This window comes from Electrona antarctica, assembly GCF_951216825.1.
Source record: "Electrona antarctica genome assembly, chromosome: 20".
In the NCBI taxonomy this organism is placed as follows: Eukaryota; Metazoa; Chordata; class Actinopteri; order Myctophiformes; family Myctophidae; genus Electrona; species Electrona antarctica.
In genome coordinates this window covers 27,151,062-27,169,132 of record NC_136801.1, presented here as the reverse complement: position 1 = coordinate 27,169,132, position 18,071 = coordinate 27,151,062, and the positions used below count along the sequence as shown (strand labels likewise).

General features: G+C 44.5%; 2 protein-coding genes across 3 annotated transcripts; one reads left to right on the top strand and one right to left on the bottom strand.

Annotated features, from left to right (window-relative positions):
* Positions 1-91: 91 nt before the first annotated feature.
* Positions 92-5,093, top strand: nanog (nanog homeobox). Of its 2 annotated transcripts, XM_079489069.1 has the most exons (5): positions 93-751; positions 1,292-2,394; positions 2,560-2,706; positions 3,733-3,774; positions 4,336-5,093. In XM_079489069.1, the coding sequence occupies exons 1-5, from the start codon at positions 286-288 to the stop codon at positions 4,648-4,650; spliced, it is 2,073 nt and encodes a 690-aa protein (XP_079345195.1). In that variant the 5' UTR covers positions 93-285; the 3' UTR covers positions 4,651-5,093. The 2 variants fall into 2 exon arrangements, with proteins under 2 accessions (XP_079345196.1, XP_079345195.1); XM_079489070.1 differs by lacking the exon at positions 3,733-3,774 and having other exon boundaries at positions 92-751.
* Positions 4,949-17,749, bottom strand: tm9sf1 (transmembrane 9 superfamily member 1). The gene is made up of 9 exons (XM_079489073.1): positions 17,433-17,749; positions 15,005-15,219; positions 14,085-14,216; positions 13,614-13,736; positions 12,763-13,118; positions 12,267-12,421; positions 10,904-11,089; positions 8,114-8,387; positions 4,949-6,646 (listed from the first exon to the last, which is right to left on the bottom strand). The coding sequence occupies exons 2-9, from the start codon at positions 15,212-15,214 to the stop codon at positions 6,253-6,255; spliced, it is 1,830 nt and encodes a 609-aa protein (XP_079345199.1). The 5' UTR covers positions 15,215-15,219; positions 17,433-17,749; the 3' UTR covers positions 4,949-6,252.
* Positions 17,750-18,071: the final 322 nt, after the last annotated feature.

The window sequence follows — 18,071 nt, the reverse complement described above, 5'->3', positions numbered from 1 at the left end:
GGTTTAGAAGGGATTCAAATGAGATTGGGGCCAAATTGGCCAATTAAAATGTAGCAGTGACGAGTCCACACCCCACCTGGGTGCACGCCCCAACCACACCCCTCTTATTAACGGCTCCCCCAGTTCACCAACACTGCTTTGGACGGATCCGTGCAGCGATATACTGCTTACTTTTAGGCCTTGTTTTTATTATTGCGACCTATACTGGACCCGAGCGGTTCCGTGAACTTGTATTTCCCTTTAACCCGTTCATTTGAATTGGTAAAGCGGTAGGGTCGGTTCGACATGGCAGAGTGGAAGTCGCAGCTAAGCTACAATTACCACCACCATGCTGCTGGTGGTCTTTATGCCGCGGCTGCGTACGGTTACGGCGCCTACATGTACCACCAACCGGGGGTGGTACCAGAGCAGAACACCGGGGCGACAGCATGGACTGACCCGGGCCATGTCGCCGCAGAGCTCGCCAACCACCACCCCGGCATGACCCATGCGTCTCACTATAACCCCGCTGCTGCGGTCACGGGGGCCCGGGAGGCCGCGTCGCCACCCGAAAGCTCTGCGGCGGCACACGTCGTTGGGAACGGCCATCATCATCATCACTATCCAGGCTCGCAGGGTGTCATACAGTACTACAGCAACCCGCAGACGGGCCACGTCTACATGGCCCAGAACCGGGATCCGTACGAGAAGGCATGGGCACATCATAGGCCTGCTACACCAACAAGCGACTCTGAATCCCACGCGTCACCTGGTAAGTTGATCGCATGTAGGTTTGTACAAACATGTTTAAGTCTATGGTTGTACTTTGTTTCGCCTTTCTGGTTCACAGGTAGTAAAACTAAAATGCTTCACATGCTCCCTCCAAACGCTCCAAACCCACGAGGTGCAAGCCATAGGCTTTCTTGGGTTTTAAATCATCTTAGAAGACCTTGTATAATTTAACTGTACTAACTTGTGCTTTTTTTTGGAAATCAATCAATCATCAATAAATCATTATCCCTAAAACCCCCTAAAACTTTAGTTTTCTTCTAATAAACATCCCGCCTCGCCCTTTCAATGGCGACACCTCGTGGTATATAGTGAGAATTGCATGATAAGATTTCCCCACACCCCGTCTGAAAAGCAGGGCCTGTTTTTCAAAATGGATTGCCCAAGGACTGGCATACTAATATCACAAAAAAAACATTTTATTTTTGCAATGGAATATTTGTCTGACTATCGCACATTTTAAAAGCATTGTTGTGACCCCAGAGAACCAGTTTTTAACTTCGACCTCTGCTTTCCTCCACAGATTCATTGAGCCCTCGCTGCAGCAGCAGAGATGGAGGTCTCCCCCAAGCAGATCCAGTTGCCTGGACAGTAAGGGACGTTGATGGTGCGACTGCGAGGGACAGCGTTAGCCCCGACAATCCTGAACCCACACATGACGCCGATTCATGGAGCTCTGGCAGCAAGCGAGGTCTCCCCCAAACAGATCCAGTTGCCTGGTCAAGACAGACCTGGTCAAGACAGTACCTCGATGGCGGGAGGGACAGTGTTAGCCCACTCCCAGACGATCCTAAACCCACACTTGAGACAGATTCATGGAGCTTTGGCTGCCACGCAAGAGAGCGAGGTCTCCCCTACGCAGATCCAGTTGCCTGGACAATAAGGGAGCTTGATGCCAGGAGGGACAGTGTTAGCCCACTCCCAGACGATCCTAAACCCACACTTGACACCGATTCATGGAGCGCTGGCTGCAACGCAAGAGAGCGAGGTCTCCCCCAAACAGATCCAGTTGCCTGGACAGTAAGGGACGTTGATGGTGCGACTGCGAGGGACAGCGTTAGCCCCGACAATCCTGAACCCACACATGACGCCGATTCATGGAGCTCTGGCAGCAAGCGAGGTCTCCCCCAAACAGATCCAGTTGCCTGGACAATAAGGGACCTTGATGGTGCGACTGCGAGGGACAGCGTTATCCCTGACAATCCTGAACCCACACATAACACCGATTCATGGAGCTCTGGCAGCAACGCAAGCGAGCGAGGTCTCCCCCAAGCACATCCAGTTGACTGGACAAGAAAGGATCTTGACGATGGGAGGGACAGTCTTAGCCCCGACACACGTGAGCAGGTCCCTTTCTCTCTGTTTACAGAGAAGCTGAATATCCCCACCACCATAGGGGACATACCCAATGCCCCTGACCCCATACACGCACCTCTGTCCACCCCAAAGAAGCGAGGCAAGCGAGCCAAAGCAGCAGGGAATGCTGTCCGGCCAAGAGCAATGTCCCGGTCAGCATTTTCAGAGAGTCAGATGGACACCCTAATGCAGCGTTTCAATGCTAAGAGGTATCTCACCCCTGCTGAGATGAAGGAGCTGGGAGAAGTCACGGGGCTAAGCTACAAACAGGTAAAGAATGTGATGTAAATCTAGTTTTATACTTTTGAATGTACTTAACTATACACACACACACACACACAATCATTGACTCTTGTGCAGTGTTTAATAATGTGTGAAAGAGGATAATTGGTGGCTTTATGGGCAATATGAATAGATTTTTATCTGGTGTTTCAGGTGAAGACCTGGTTTCAGAATCGCCGCATGAAGATGAGGAGACACCTGAAGGACGGCGAATGGGACATCTCTTTAAAGAAAAGCAGCAAGAAAACTAGTCCTAATGCCAGTCCTAACCCTGCACTCGACACAAACAACATCCAAACAGTGAGTGACCACATCATTATGAAAGCTATGAGGGTTTCCATTTTCTCTCTGGTCTAAAAGGTTATAACATTTAAGAAATATCTGTCCAGCCCAAGTGTCCTGTTTATCAGTAACGGAGAATCAGCAGCAGGCTGGGACGCACAAAAAGTCGTCCATTAGGGGAGGCCCGGCCAGAGTTGTGGCCGTGGCCTTAAATGCAAGACGATATAGCGTGTGAGAACGTGTACGTCACCAAGAGGGGGGCGGCGTCTGAAAAGCTTGGGACGGCCCTCTCGTGGGCATTAAATTCTAGCCCACATCACTCAGAATTGAGTGACGGTGGTATGTATTTGTAAATATTAAGCTCGTTCTTGGCGACAACATGGTGAACCAACACCAGGGTGGATAGAAAGAACGTCGGGCCCAAATACATTACAAGGACAAGGAAAATGTTGTGAACAAACACGGCTGTGCTTAGATACTTTGTTGAACATTATGTCTCTGCGCCCGTGCGCCGATCCAAGCCATTCTACGTCTTTTTGTAAACTCGTCAATCTGGGTTCCTTGATGCTGTCTCCATGCTGGAAAGCTGAACATCTAATTCCGTTTTCTGGCTCATTTCCTCGACGTGACCTGCTGTGGCACTTATTTACTGAGCAAGTCTGCACCATTGTGAGGTCAGTTTAAAAAAAGAACGTATACAAGCACACGGATAGTCGCTCAATGTAAACAAACCAGACAAGCCAGCAAGTATGGCGGCCGCTACCACGTGACACATATGTTGACGCCCCCTCCAGGAGATTTTGGTACACCCTATACACACCGCCAATAATTTACAGTAGCTCAATGTTGGATATGTTTGTGCTTCAAGTTCTCTGTATATTAAAGGTATAAAAGGTATATTAAAGGTTTTCTTTGCTTAAAAATAAGTGTTAAAAAGCTCGATCTATATTGTGATAGTACTATATTGTGATAGTACTATAGAGTGTTTGTTCAGTAACAGGACTCCATGTCTCCAGCTTTTTATTAAACATTTTATCCAAACAGGACAGAGAAGGACCAAGTCAGGACCATGGATACAGATTAAAGGTATATTCAGTGATTTCACTTCATTCAAATATCACTTATTTTTTCTTTTTTTTTTGGGATAATCCTCCCTACTATAGAGTGTGCTGACCATATAAGGAATTCCTCCCTGTCCCCAGTGAGCCCCTGTGGTCAAAAAACCCTAGTTTCAGTTTTGGTGGCGGGTGGCAAAGCCTTCATCCAATCAGGATGAGAGGGGCCTTCCTCCAATCATGATCGAGTGGGGGCGGGCCTTGGTGCACATGCTGTTGGCCTGTTGCACTTCCCCCCACTGTAGTGCGTGCATGTGCACATTTTGTTACCGGGGCTGACTGGGTGGTTTTCCAAATCACTGAATGCTCCTTTAAATGCATCAAATTGTAAGCGATGACACAAAGAAATGAGAAGACAAAATTGGAACTGGAACACAATAAATAAATTAAGCTGATACCTACCTGAAAATGACCCCTGTTATTGAGCAAACACTCTAGCAATGATTACTATCAGAATATAGCGATTTAACCTTTTAACAAAACTTTGTTTTAACCACAAAATATCACTAACACCCATCCTGTCTCCCTGTAGTATCAAGAAGAGGTATTTCGTGCAAAGCTTCAGGAGCAATACAACCAGCAGATGGTGTCTGCGTACAACCAGAACCCTGGCCAGAATCTGGCCTACTACCAGTACCTGGCAGCGATGGGTGGCTACAGCACCTGGCCCTCTGCTTCTTCCCAGCCTGACCACCTGCCAACCAGCTGGAACACGTTGAACCCGTCTCCTGCACAGACCACACACTATGAATACAGCACTGCCACAGCTGGCAATTCCAGTGGCAATACTAGCATCGACAGTGACGATGTGGTCGATCTCTCCATTCATGGCGGCGCCAGCCAGTAGTAGTGATTTGGCCATAGACTACAGTGAGAATGCTACTGTGATGTTGAGAATTTCCTATGCTCGTTTATATTCCCCATGCACAAGTTTTAAGACACCCAAGTTGGTGGTGGTTGGCCTGTTCGTGGCTGCGTGCATGTGTGTAGTCTCGTTCGTGTTTTATCTTTACCCCCTTTTTTTTTTTCAAATGTTTATTTTTTTACTGAGTACTTATACATCGTGTTCTTTGCTCTTGGCAACTCTCCTGTGAGTTTGAAGCCCTGATGGATGTCTGTTTTATATCACTTATGTACTGCCAACAATGCAAAGTACTACTACATGTCTACACATTTGCCTGGGTGTTTTTTTTCTTTGTTGCTTTGAATGCCAGTTCACGTTGCTACTTGAAATGTTGTCTTTTTTTACATTTGGTACAGTCAATTAAATCATTGAGTTTGGAATCACAAGAGTAAGTGCTTTGTGTGCTCTCTGGGGAAATAAGTTGCATCTCAAGTACTAAAATTTTAGGTATGGATTGATAACGTCATGTAAAAGGACTCCGTTAATACCTACTAGTCAAAGGATTTTGAGAAACCTGACTGATCCCAGAACTAGCCAGCAAACTAAAGAGAAGAATTTTATTGAAAAGTTTATTTACATCAGAACCAAAATACATACAATGTTGCTCCCATCACCCACATAATGCAACACCAGGCATTCGCCCATGTCTCCACTGCAGACCTACATGGGTTTTGTCAAGGATCAAATGTTTATGCACAACAGGGACACGGATATATAAATTATATGAACAGTGTTTTAGCCAAAAAAGTTTACGCACAACGGGTGGTGGCAAACCGGTCCCATTTAATAGAATTGTCAATTGGATTCAAAGGGCTTTATTGGCAGAAAACTTACGTTTAAATTGCCAAAGCCAAAAGTGGAACAATACATCAGATGGTTACTCTTTCAACAGAACTTCTAATCAGATTTCTTCTGACTCATGAAACATAAGCAGCCATGCAAGTGGGAGACTTTCCTCCACAAGGAGAAATCAACACCTGCATGACAAAACGAAGTCATCTCCATAGGTAAGAATGTTGGAAATCGTACTGTGTGTGTGGGGGGAACCCACGCTAGTGCCTGCAGTGGAAACCCAACAGTGTAGTTGTCTGCCTGCAACATACAATGCTATAACCACATACTTATTTCACCATACACATTCATTCCTGATGATGGGACACAATCATCCCTTTATAATGCAGCGTCCCCTTTTCATCCTTAAATATATAACCTTGTCCCACAGCAGCCCTTCATTTGTTCATTCATCAACTCCCAACCATAACAGCTTGTATAGTCTCTTTATTAGGTCCTGCCAAATCAAGGTTAAAAGGCCCCTGTTTCTCCTGCCATCCACCCCTACAGGATGTGTGTGTGTGTGTGTGTACAACCGAGATAGGAGAAAGTGACTTGTCTGTGTGTGTACCGGTATATGGCATGAGGCAATGCACGTTACAAAGTGTGTGACTGCATGTATTGTACGGTGTTCCCGCAACGCGTACCTACGCGTATGCACAAACCCTTCTGCACACACATACACATCTGTGGCCTGCGCTCAGTGCGCTCTCTCTAGTCCATCTTGAGGCTGCGATAGATGTAGCGTATGAACGCCAGCGAAGCCCAAAAGGACACTGTGCCCAGCATGAGCGAGAACACCAGAGCCGTGAGCAGCGAGTAGCCAAAGAACTCGGCACTCTGTACCAGGCCACTCATGGACGAGCGGTTGCGGTAGTAGAAGACAGAGTAGACGAATATGAAGAGTCCGGTGGACGCCGTGCTCAGCACGCTCCGCCACCACCAGCGGTAGTCCTCGCCCGACAGAAGGAAGTAGGTGAGCGCCACGGAGATGCACGCGCCCACCGACAGCAGGATGGCGAAGACGCACAGCAGGATGCCATAGAGGGTGTAGTGCTCACGACCCCACACTGTGGCGAAGATGTAGTAGAGCTCCACGGAGATGGCACTGGAGGAGGAGGGATGGAGAGACGAGACAAAAGGAGTGAGGGGGAGAAGATAAGAAAGGAGCCCTTCTGGCTCCAAAACTATGGAATGCACTCCCCATCACAATCAGAACTGCAGCCTCACTCCCAATCTTCCGCCGTAGTTTGAAAACCCACCTCTTCAGACTACACCATGGCCCGTCGCACTAGCCCCTTAGATAGCACTTTATGTAGACTTAGATAGTATTTTAAATATAGCACTTTATGTAGACTAGATAGTATTTTAAACAGACTTATAGCATGTTACATAGACAGCACTAGAATTGCATTTTATGTAGTCATAGCACTTTATAGTACACATGTATAATATAGTATAGTTTACATAGATACTCCACTGTTACATTCTTAGCTTACGCACGTGTCATGATAACTACTTTTTATATATGTGATGTATGCCATGCTTTTTGTTATTGCTTAATGTAAATCGCTCTGGATTAAGAGCGTCTGCTAAATGCCTAAATTGTAGGGGGCGAGAAGGGAGAGTAGTGATAAAAGCAGGATGAGAAGGAGGAAGAGATAGATTGAGGAAGCGTGACAAACGGAGAACCATTCAAAGGCAATGATCTGACAAAAGAAAAACTTCATGAGTCATGATGACTCAGCACTAAGACTATTTTAACATCAATGCAATAGAGTCGCAGTCCCGCCCCCTTTCATGACGACAACTGGCCCAGCAAATAATTCCCCATGCATTTTTCAAAAAGTATTTATTTAAAGATCTGTAAGCCTCGATCAAAGCCAACTAGGATCATGACAAATCATGACAACAAACAATATTTTAGGGCGAACAAATAATTAGAAAGAAGAAAAAAAAGGGCAGGGTACAACACTTTTTGTTGTTTTTCTTTGTAATTATTTGTTCGGCCCAAAAGTTTGTTGTCATGATTTGTCACGATCCGAGTTGGCTTTGTCCGTGGCTTTAAAAGGTCTTTAAATAAATACTTTTTGAAATGTCTATGACAAAAATGAATGGGGAATTATTTCCTGGGCCAGTCGTCGTCATGAAAGGGGGGGCTGCGACGGGTCCACATCGAATCGTGTCAAACCACAATATCCCTGGGTCAAACCCAGCTGGAGACCTGTCATCCCTGCACTTAATCAAAAACTTATTCAGGAGAAAAAAAGAAAACAAAAACAGTAGTAACATGTGGTTTCCAGATTTCAGTGGCATTCTTTGTTTTTTGTAAATATTGTACAGTGTTTTAAGGCTTTATTTAAACAGGATGGTGTAGAAAAGACTGGGGCAAATAGGGGGGGATGAGTCCAACCGGAATGGAAACGGGGACACTGCATTAACCACTTATATAATTTTTCGTTCAACAAATAGCGACAAATCTACAAGCTCACAACAAAATATAGACACTAGGATTAATGTGGTTACCGGTAAGTGGTCAGGTCAGCTACCGCCTTTTTACATAACCACTACCCACCTGAATGGCAGGAAACCGCCAATGGCCATGTGGACAGCCGTGTGCTTGTACCAGGGCTGGCTGGGGATCTGTCGGGGGATGTTGCGGGTCCGGCAGGGCGCCTGGAAGCTGCCGGCCCGGTTCTTGCCCACGATACCCCCGATGATGGTGAGAGGGAAGCCCACCAGGACCCAGGCGCCCAGCAGCAGGAGCACAGTGGTGGCCGGCAGGGCCTGTGTGGAGCCGCTCCACCAGTGGACAGAGTTCACCACACTCCATGTCAGGAACAAAGGAGCTGTTGGCATACATGACTACAATGTAAGCAAATAAAGCAATGCAATGTAGTAAATAGAAATCAACTCAAAGACAGTGGCAATCATTGAATTGAGATTTTTTTTTAAATACATTAGCCATACAATGAATTATTATTATTATTAATTTGTTGAATGGTGTCACACAGGGGCCAGTTGCTGTACTTAAAAGTATTTTATTGTCTCCACCAGGCCGAAGGCATGGGGAGAGAGTATGTTTTGCACTCCGTCCGTGTGTGTGTGTGTGTGTCCTTCCTTCCGTCCGTCCTTCCGTCCGTCCGTTATCAGCTAATCTCCGGCACCGTTGGCCCGATCAATGCCAAACTTTGCACACACACTCCCTGGATGCCAACGATGAACCTCTGCCCCACATTTTCCAGAACGGCCTGTTATAGCGCCACCATGAGGCAGCTTTTCACATTGTTTACCTAAAACTGCACCGATCTGCGTGATACGTTGCATGCACACTCCCTAGAGGCCAAGGACAAACCTTTGACCTGCATTTTCCGCATCTGCCTTTTATAGCGCCACCAGGAGGCCGACTTTTGTAAAACACATTTTTTGATATTACTCCTCCAGATTCTGTCCAAAAATCTCACAAATCGTTACACAGTATCTCTATGGTCATGTGCTCAAGTCGGATCTGTCCGATATTTCATATGCCATCCTAATTGGCTATAATTGGCTTTCACAGTTTGCAAGATTGCCCCGTTTTGAACAAAAGCCTCAAATCATGAACGCAGCATGCAATTTACGTGAAATCTTTCACACATTTTCTTACTAGGCTGAGGAATATATCCCACCCTTTTAACATTGGCCTGTTATAGCGCCACCAACAGGTTGATTTTTGCAAAACACATTTTTGGAACAAAATGCTTCAAAAACACGTTTATATTAATCCTAAACATTTTGCCAAACATCTCACACAGTCCTATCCTCCTGGTGGAGACCTGTGCCCAGAAGGGCACTTTTTCTAGTTTATACTATTAAGACCACATTTATTAATCATCAGCTGATAACATGCACTGAATAGAAAGGAAGCTGTGAGCTGAAAAAGAAAGAGTTACCACAGCGTAACCAAATAATGTCCCGGTGAGAAAATAAACAATAGCCTGGACTACTATTTGGAAAAATTCAGCAACTGGCATGGATTATGTGTTTGCTCACTTCTGCCTGGAATACCCTCTAGAGGGAGCTAGAACTATTAGTTGTTTATTTAGACAAAAAAATCTACTCTCAGGAGGAGATGGTTTACTTACTGACTGACTGACTATTGTTGAAACGCAGGTTGGGGGGTGGGAAGGGGGTCATATTTCTGTTCATTTGTTAAGACTCCTGTGGGCTTGGAGAGTTTAGCCATCTTTGGTTTAGGTTTAAGGCACGAGTCCTAGCTTGAAGTGAATATTACTGTACTGTATGGAAAGCATAAAGGTCATCGTTTAAATAAACCAGTAATAACCGATGTATGTAGGGTTAGAGTTGTTAAAATGGTTTAAATGCTATGTTAAAAAATGTTTTTGCTGGGGGCCCCCTGGAACCCCCTCAAAGACCCCTGGGAGCAGTTAACTGCAATATGTACTGTTATCTTTATATTGTTTACTCCTTTCTATGCTTAGCTCTCTTCTTAGCTACAGATAATTACCCTGTGCTACAGTGCATATTTGTCCATGAGGTGCAGGGTGTTTTGTTAAATGCACAGATGTATCAAATGCCATTTAGATTTACAGACACCAAGTAATGCTGAAATAATGCAGCCCTATAGGCAGTAGGGATGTGCAACAGTGCATGACTGACCAAAATAAATGTGGATTATTCTACTGTTTTTAAGATTATTCTAATGAAACCATTAGAAAAATAAATGTAATTAAATAAATAGAAAATGCATAACATTATAGTTAACTTTTAGCCATCAGGAATGATTAATCAATTATAGTTTCCAATCCCTTGTCCCTAATAGGCAGGAGGGATGCAATCAAGTATTGCTACAGACACAGTTGTGAGTTGTGACCCTTGATCCCGACAGAGGAAATGGATGTGCTTATTTGGTAACAGCTGTGAGGTGAGACTGCTAACAGCTTGAATGTTGCCCAATACAGTACTTCTCATTGCCTTTCAATAGGGAGGAAGTATTTTCTGAAACCAATGATAAAAGGGCTCAATATCATTCATGATCACAAAGTCATGGTTCACAGGGTTCTCTTTCCGACAGCCATTGGTACCTGCTAGTATGTTATGTGTTGGCCTGTTGGGTAACTGTATGAACGGTTAAAACAGGGTTCTGCTGTAACACATGTTCCACAATTTACCCTTTTTAAACACTTATGCCCTAAATACTAACATGTCATGTCACAACGCCTTGTGAGCAATATTGTAGATCTGCCATTTGCTTATAATGACGTTCCCAAAACAAGGTAATCAGGTGTAATGTGTGGTTAAATAAAAGGTAAATAAAGAAATAGGGAAATGAGCATGACATGCTTTTCAGTGAGACCGTACTCACCAGAGAAGAGAGACGAGGTGAGAATGATGTTCCACACCCACCGTTGACCGTGGATCTGCGTGTAGAAGCTGCATGAAACGTAGCCGGACACACAGCTGGTCAGTGCATACAGGACGATGGCCGCCGAGTTGATGGCACCGTGGCGATGCACGTTGAACATTCCCAGCAATGCCATGACGATGATCCCTATGGAAACCGTGGTTGCAGGACAGCAATGGGGTCATTCATCAAGAGAATCAAAACTTCTCAGTGTTCCAAATGCATTTTTTTTCCATCCTACACCACTTCAACAAAACCCACTGTAACATGCCAGTTGTCACTGTACCTAACCTTAATCCTAACCATAATCTCACAACAATTATTGCTATACATATCACTTACAGCACCTTTAACAAAGAAAGTGTAACATGTAACCCCCTGTGTAGGAAGTTGATTATTTACATACTTTTTGATTAGATTTATTCACTGGAGAATATTAACCAGGCCTTGTCGCCTGTTCACTTTGTCTAATGCGTATAGGACTTTAAAAAACAAAACTGCGATGTCAGCAGTGGAAAGTGAAAGAAAATGATCAATCAACATTGTCCAACTGTGCCTTAAGGCTTTTTGTACTAGGAGGTAAACCAGAGCCGTTGAACATTTAGCTCCCCTTCCATGTTTCCACGTTATGTATGTGTGTACTCAGGTTTCTAGTAATGTCACACTGCCATTCAATTCAAAGGAACTAGCTACGGGTCACTGATGCTCAGACAACGAGCCTGTTCAGTTTTCAAGCAGGACAAAGAAAGCACAACTCATATTCACTGATTTACATTACATTAGATCTGTGAGTGTTTCTAGGTATTAAAGGGGCATTCCACTCATTTTCAACATTTTACTTTAATGAGTGGAATGCCCCTTTAAGGCTTTATACTATTTACACTACAATTATACGATTGTATCTGTGTGGCCACGAGGTGTGTCCTAGTTAACTCTATCTCACATTAATTATTTCTGTGGATTCCTGTTGAACCGCAGGTTCATGTGCACATGTACATAATGCGCACATACAGAATACACCTATTTGGGACACCCAGCTTGAAAACAGCACAATCCCGGACAAACCGGGACGTCTGGTCACCGTACTTCAACGTAAACTCCTTTATTGCCAGTGTTTGCCACATAGAATACAGCAACAGATCTCCTCTCTCAACCTCGCCTCGAACAGTGTCCGTGTTTCTGTGCAGTCAGTGTACTTGCACATGTGCATAAAGTATGCACTATGCACAGTTAAAAAATATTTGATGCACACTATGTCAAAACAGTGTGCATTGTCAAAACAGTGTGTGTGTGTGTGTGTGTACTTGAATGAGTGAATGCTCACCGGTGGCTAGAGTGAGGAACTGTGCCCCGACTCCCAGCACAGCACACAGCAGACTTTTGTATGGAGGAAACCTGAAGACATCTGTGTGTATGATCTTCCAGCCGTTGTCGCCCTGGTCCAGATCATCGCAGCTGCCCTCCTCGTCCACATTGTACCTAGACGACGTGACAACAGACACTTTAATGCAGGGATGAAATGGAAGAAGAAATAATAATACAAGACAAAAGACGTATTGCTCCTCAAGAAAACATGGTGTGGTGGTGACTGATTTCGGAGGTGCTTGTGCGAATCATTGTGCTGGCACTGCTGCTGGGAAATTTCCACTGCAATCTCCAATAATTAATGCTACATTGTGCACTATTTTTGGATAGTCCCAGAAGGCCTGAAAGTTAAATGCTCTGTACCAAGGTTCCATTCAACAGTGGGCTGTGTGTGTCACAGAAAGGGGCTCTAAAAACTCAGAGATCACACTATTTCAAAGGCTGAGCGAACGGACCTGGCAAAGTCATTTTTCAGGACCCTCATGAGGATGATGATGACGAAGCCCAGCAGCAGAACCACCAGCACCAGGGAGTTGATGATTGACAGCCAGTGGATCTCCAGCGTCTTGGGGAAAAACGAGTAGTCTCTGAGGCGGTCGGCTCGTCGCCCGTGAGGCAGCGTGGACTCGAACCAGTGGACGCTGTAGGTGTGCGTGACCTTCAGGCCGCCCCCTCCCACACCGACTCCCGCCACCGCCCCTCCCCCCTCCTCCAGGGGAACAGGTTTGACGTCCTTCACAGAGACGTTGGCGAAGATCACGGAGTCGCCGTTGTACTCGATGTTGAAGTCTAGATGGGTCCACAGACCCACCTGGAAGAAGAAATAGAAAAGAAACATGAGATAAGCACACAAGTACGCATGCAGAATATTATTTGTTTCACTATTCCATCTTATTGTTTACAAGCCAAGGCGCTATATATACTGTGTATATATATATATATATATATGTCGTATGGTTCAGCTCCTGAATACATCTCTGACTCATTGGAGATTATAATTCCCGATCATGAGACATTCATCACCTAACTAGTAACTACCTAGAATAAAATGCAGATCTGGTGCATGTATCTACGATGGTCCTACTTTCTAGAACAAACTGCATGATAACTGTAATCTGACATCTCATGTTAAAATTGCGATGCGAGTAGATGGTCATCACAAATGTGACACACACACACACACACACACACACACACACACACACACACACACACACACACACACACACACACACACACACACACACACACACACACACACACACACACACACACACACACACACACACACACACACACACTTCACCTTATGACTGTGAGGGAGGAAGCCACTCTCTTCCATGTACCCCACAAACCCCCAGATGGGAATGTCGTCCAGGACAAACTCAAAGTAATACAGCTCCTCAATGGCCTCGCGAAGCATGTCCACCTGAGACAGACAGACAGACAGACAGACAGACTTCAGAAACATTCCTGTAGTAACTACTACATCAGTGATGGGGGGAGCACTCATTTTGCAAACCAATTAGTAAAGACCACACAAGACAAATTATTTAGTTTATTTTAATGATCAAGCATTCTGTCGCACGTGCCAAGCTGTCATTCTCTTGTATTATTTTCCCACCACGGAGTAACCTCGCATCTCGGAGGACAGTCAAAACGGGCAGTATCGGTAGGCCAATCAGAGGCAGGCTGGGCGTTACCATGTCTATGCTCAGCCGCACATTAGATATACGCGTTGGATACACCGAATAGGACCTCAATCTGAAATAAATACCTGTTTCTCTGACAGACTCAGCTGACAAAGTGTCTTCTTCTCAACGTTCTCTCTGAAGCGAATGTGATACAAGGACTCTGCCATCCTGTCTCCATCGAGAACCTCCCCCAGACTCAGAGATTTGTGGTGTACCTGGAAACAGAGTGTAAATAAGAACAACAATGTAAGTGCAATGGGAATGACAGACCAAAGTCAAACCACAGCTGCCAATTCAATTTTTGTAAATTTTTTGCTGTGGATTAAAATCTAGAACTCTCAATGTAACTTGCAGCAGGCTTGGCTTTGTTGGCCATTCCCTGAAGACCTTACGAGGTGGAAACGTTGGTTTCCTCTTTTTAAATAATTGTTTGCATTGTGGCTATGAGGCCTTTTTCTTTATCTTCTTTGTTGATCTGCAAACATATTTCATGTCCTGTATTGCCACATCATAAAACACTGGGAAGTGATGGTCAATTTGATTGGAACCATGACTCATGAATTAACAACTTAAACCCTATGAACACTTTTGCACAGTTTGCATGCTTGTAGATCAGCTATTTTTGACAAATGTCAACCCCAAAATAGGGATACTGCGGTTCAAGTTACGCTATCAGTTTCATAGACAAAATGCGCAGTGTACACTGTACAGTATATTTTGTTTACACTGTATACTGCTAGGCAAAGCTTTGGGCCTCATTCACTATAAGCTTGGATCCACACAGATTTTGTACTTCACGTGCACGCACCCCTATTCACTTGCACCCATTTTCAAATACAGAGTCAGTCAGATTCATCAAAATGTTTTTTATTTTCCTGTGGATTTTGGCGGACGTACACTCAAACTGTTTGCCGTATCATAATGTTATTAGAATGGCTCATCATTCTTCATGAAAGATTAATTCCAATAGTGCCAAACCCCAATTAAAATATCTGTGTCTGACCTTCTCTGGACTGCAAACTGGTAGTGTGTAGTAGTGGTACGTCTCCTGGGGATTATGGTAAGGGCCCACTTTGTTGACATACAGAGTGACGTTATCCGCTTGCTTATAGCTGACTGCCCAGCCAGGTAGGACACACAGGACCAAGACGCAGTACAGGCTCATCATGGGCCGGCAGCTACAGGGCAGCAGGTGTCCTACTCCCAGCTGCATGACTCCTGGAGCAAAGACATAGATTAGATTTCATTAGTTCTTCTGGGAAATGGAAAATTTCCCCCCTAAAGACATCTCTCTCTCATCCCTCTCACTCTCTCTCATTTCACGTCTATAATAGTAGGTGTGGTTTAATTCGGAGAAAAAAAACAACATACTGGTATATCAAGTCATGCCTGTCTTTGTAAGACAAATGAGAGATTAAATGAGTGAGCCACTCTTTAAGATAACTTGTTTAACCAGCAAAGTCATTGGTATAATTCCCACCAAAAGTTATTGGATTGTGTCACCTCCTCATCCCTGCCCCAGACAAACACTCTCTGCCGGCTTTTTACCCAGCCATCTTCCTTCTGGCCAAGTGGCCATACACTGTAGTCTAGTACCCATGTGTACGAAGGCGTACGTTATTCAATATAAAAAATAAACTTCTCTTAATCAACAATTATGACCAAAGATATCATTTCATTACACTATTGTTTCCTTGTAGCCAGGTCCAAGTAGGGAATGAGACATTACCCCAGGTGAAAGAGTTGAAGTATCTCGGGGTCTTGTATATGAGTGAGGGGAGGACAGAGAAGGAGATCAGCCGGTGAATCGGAGCGGCAGGGTCGGTATTGCAGTCGCTGTACCGCACTATTGTGACGGAAAGATAGCTGAGCCAGAAGGCAAAGCTCTCTGTCTACCGAGCAATCTTTGTTCCTACTCTCACCTATGGTCATGAAGTGTGGGTCATGACCGAAAGAATAAGGTCACGAATACAAGTGGCCGAAAAGAGTTTTCAGGTGGCTGGCATCTCCATTAGAGATAGGGTGAGAACTAAGCGAGAGACTCTGAGTAGAGTTGCTGCTTCTTCGCTTGGAAAGGAGCCCGCTTAGGTGGTTTGGGCATCTGGTTAGGATGCCTCGCAAGCGTCTCCCTAGTCCTAGGGAGGTCCTCAATGGACGTCCCACTGGGAGGAGACCCCGGGGCAGACCAAGGATGAGATGGAGATGGATACATCGTCACAAGGGCCTTGGAATGCCTCAGGATCCCCCAGGAGGAAGGTACTAATGTTGATCTGGACATCTGGAGAGGGAAGTCTGGAGCTCTCTGGTGGAGCTGTTGCCCCCACGACCCAACTACAGATAAGCGGTTGAAGATGGATGGATGGATGGATGAATGCAGCCCAGTCTCCATCACCGCTGAAAGCCATACATACTCCTCACCTAAAACCTTGAACGGTGTCCCATTACCATTTCACTGCTCAGGCTTGATATTAGCCCTAGAATGTCTGTTGTTACATGGAGTATTTCACATACACATACAGAGCCATAGAACACCCGTGTCTGCTTCCAGTGAGCACACACATAAATGTGATCGGCGCTCCGTTTGTACTACTCACCCATTAAATAATTCCAAAGACTTGGAGTAAGATATGGTCCTCTACTTTCATATCCATGTGAAAGTTCTGGCACAAAACGTGTATTTAGTCAAATATCTCCACTTTTCCAAAGGGGCCCGGAATAACAGCTGGACTGAATTTACCAAAACTTCCTCTGATCACCACAAACGTCATCACGAATTGACCAGGGAAGCACAAATGTTTACAATTGACCATGGCTCTGTATGTGAAATACTTGGCAATGTATGTAACAACAGAGACATTCTAGGGCTAGCTTGATATAAGAACATATAAAGTGCTTATTGGTTAGGATAACCCCTTTTTCCCCTCACTGTATAGGTTTTATTTTCCCTTTGTATCTCCTTTATGATGATTTCCTGTTCTTTGGCTAATGGCTATATAAGTGTATATTTGTACATCTCGAAATGTTATGATGAATTTCAATCAATCAATCAGGAGTTCGTGAATACTAAAATACTAAACTTAGTATCATGCAGAGGTGACTGACTGGTGAGTGATGATAGGATACTGAATGCCTGACAGAAGCTAATTCCATCTGGAGTTTCTACTACTCCTTGTAAATGGCAATGAATGTTAGTAGTAGAAATGATCCATGTTAAATGAATAAACAACCCACTGATGTGACTGATCTCCATCTAGTCTTCATAAAATTGCATCCTGAGATATATATGACCAGGCGGACAAAAACAATCAAGCGACAGTTCAACACAGACTCTTTGCATCTTCTGTGTCATTATTATACAACAATAATGAATAAAATAAAGCCAAGGCGATGCTATAGACGTTTAAGATCTGAAAAGGAGGAAGGAAACCTGCCTGATTGTCGGGATTCTTAAGATTCCTCCCAGCCAGGCCTCCAAAGATCTACTCTCCTCCACCTCCCTCCTCCTCCTTCTCCTTATGGATGGATGTATTATCTATGTATGCTGCGCCGACAGGAGCCTCGAAACCTAAATACCGATGAGCATCTTGATCAAGTATTAATACATCGATTATGCACAGCTTTACCCGGAACACCGAGTACTTTTATCGACACATGAGACGGTGTTGAAGAACCGACTCAGTCCACCACGTCACCTCTTAACAAATAAAAATAATACTGCCCACTGACGGTTTGTTCCGGGTGGGCGGGGTTATAACTAAAATAAAACCTTTTTTTATATCATTATTATAATTATAATAACTTTATTGACATAATAATTAACACACGTAACTTAAAGTGAATTTAATCGCAATTGTATTAAAATATGCCTCACGTAAAAGAGCTACTTTTATTAATTGTTTGCGACGTCGCTGTTTGTACTTCGCCGTACCGACGGAGTCAACAGGAAAACTACATAAACATCAGATCTACAAGCTCACTACGCCGTGGGCGACCCGTCGCGTTGTGAGCTTGTAGGTCTGCTATTTTCGGAGCGCGACGCAGTCGTACGACGAAAGTAAACGCTATAAATC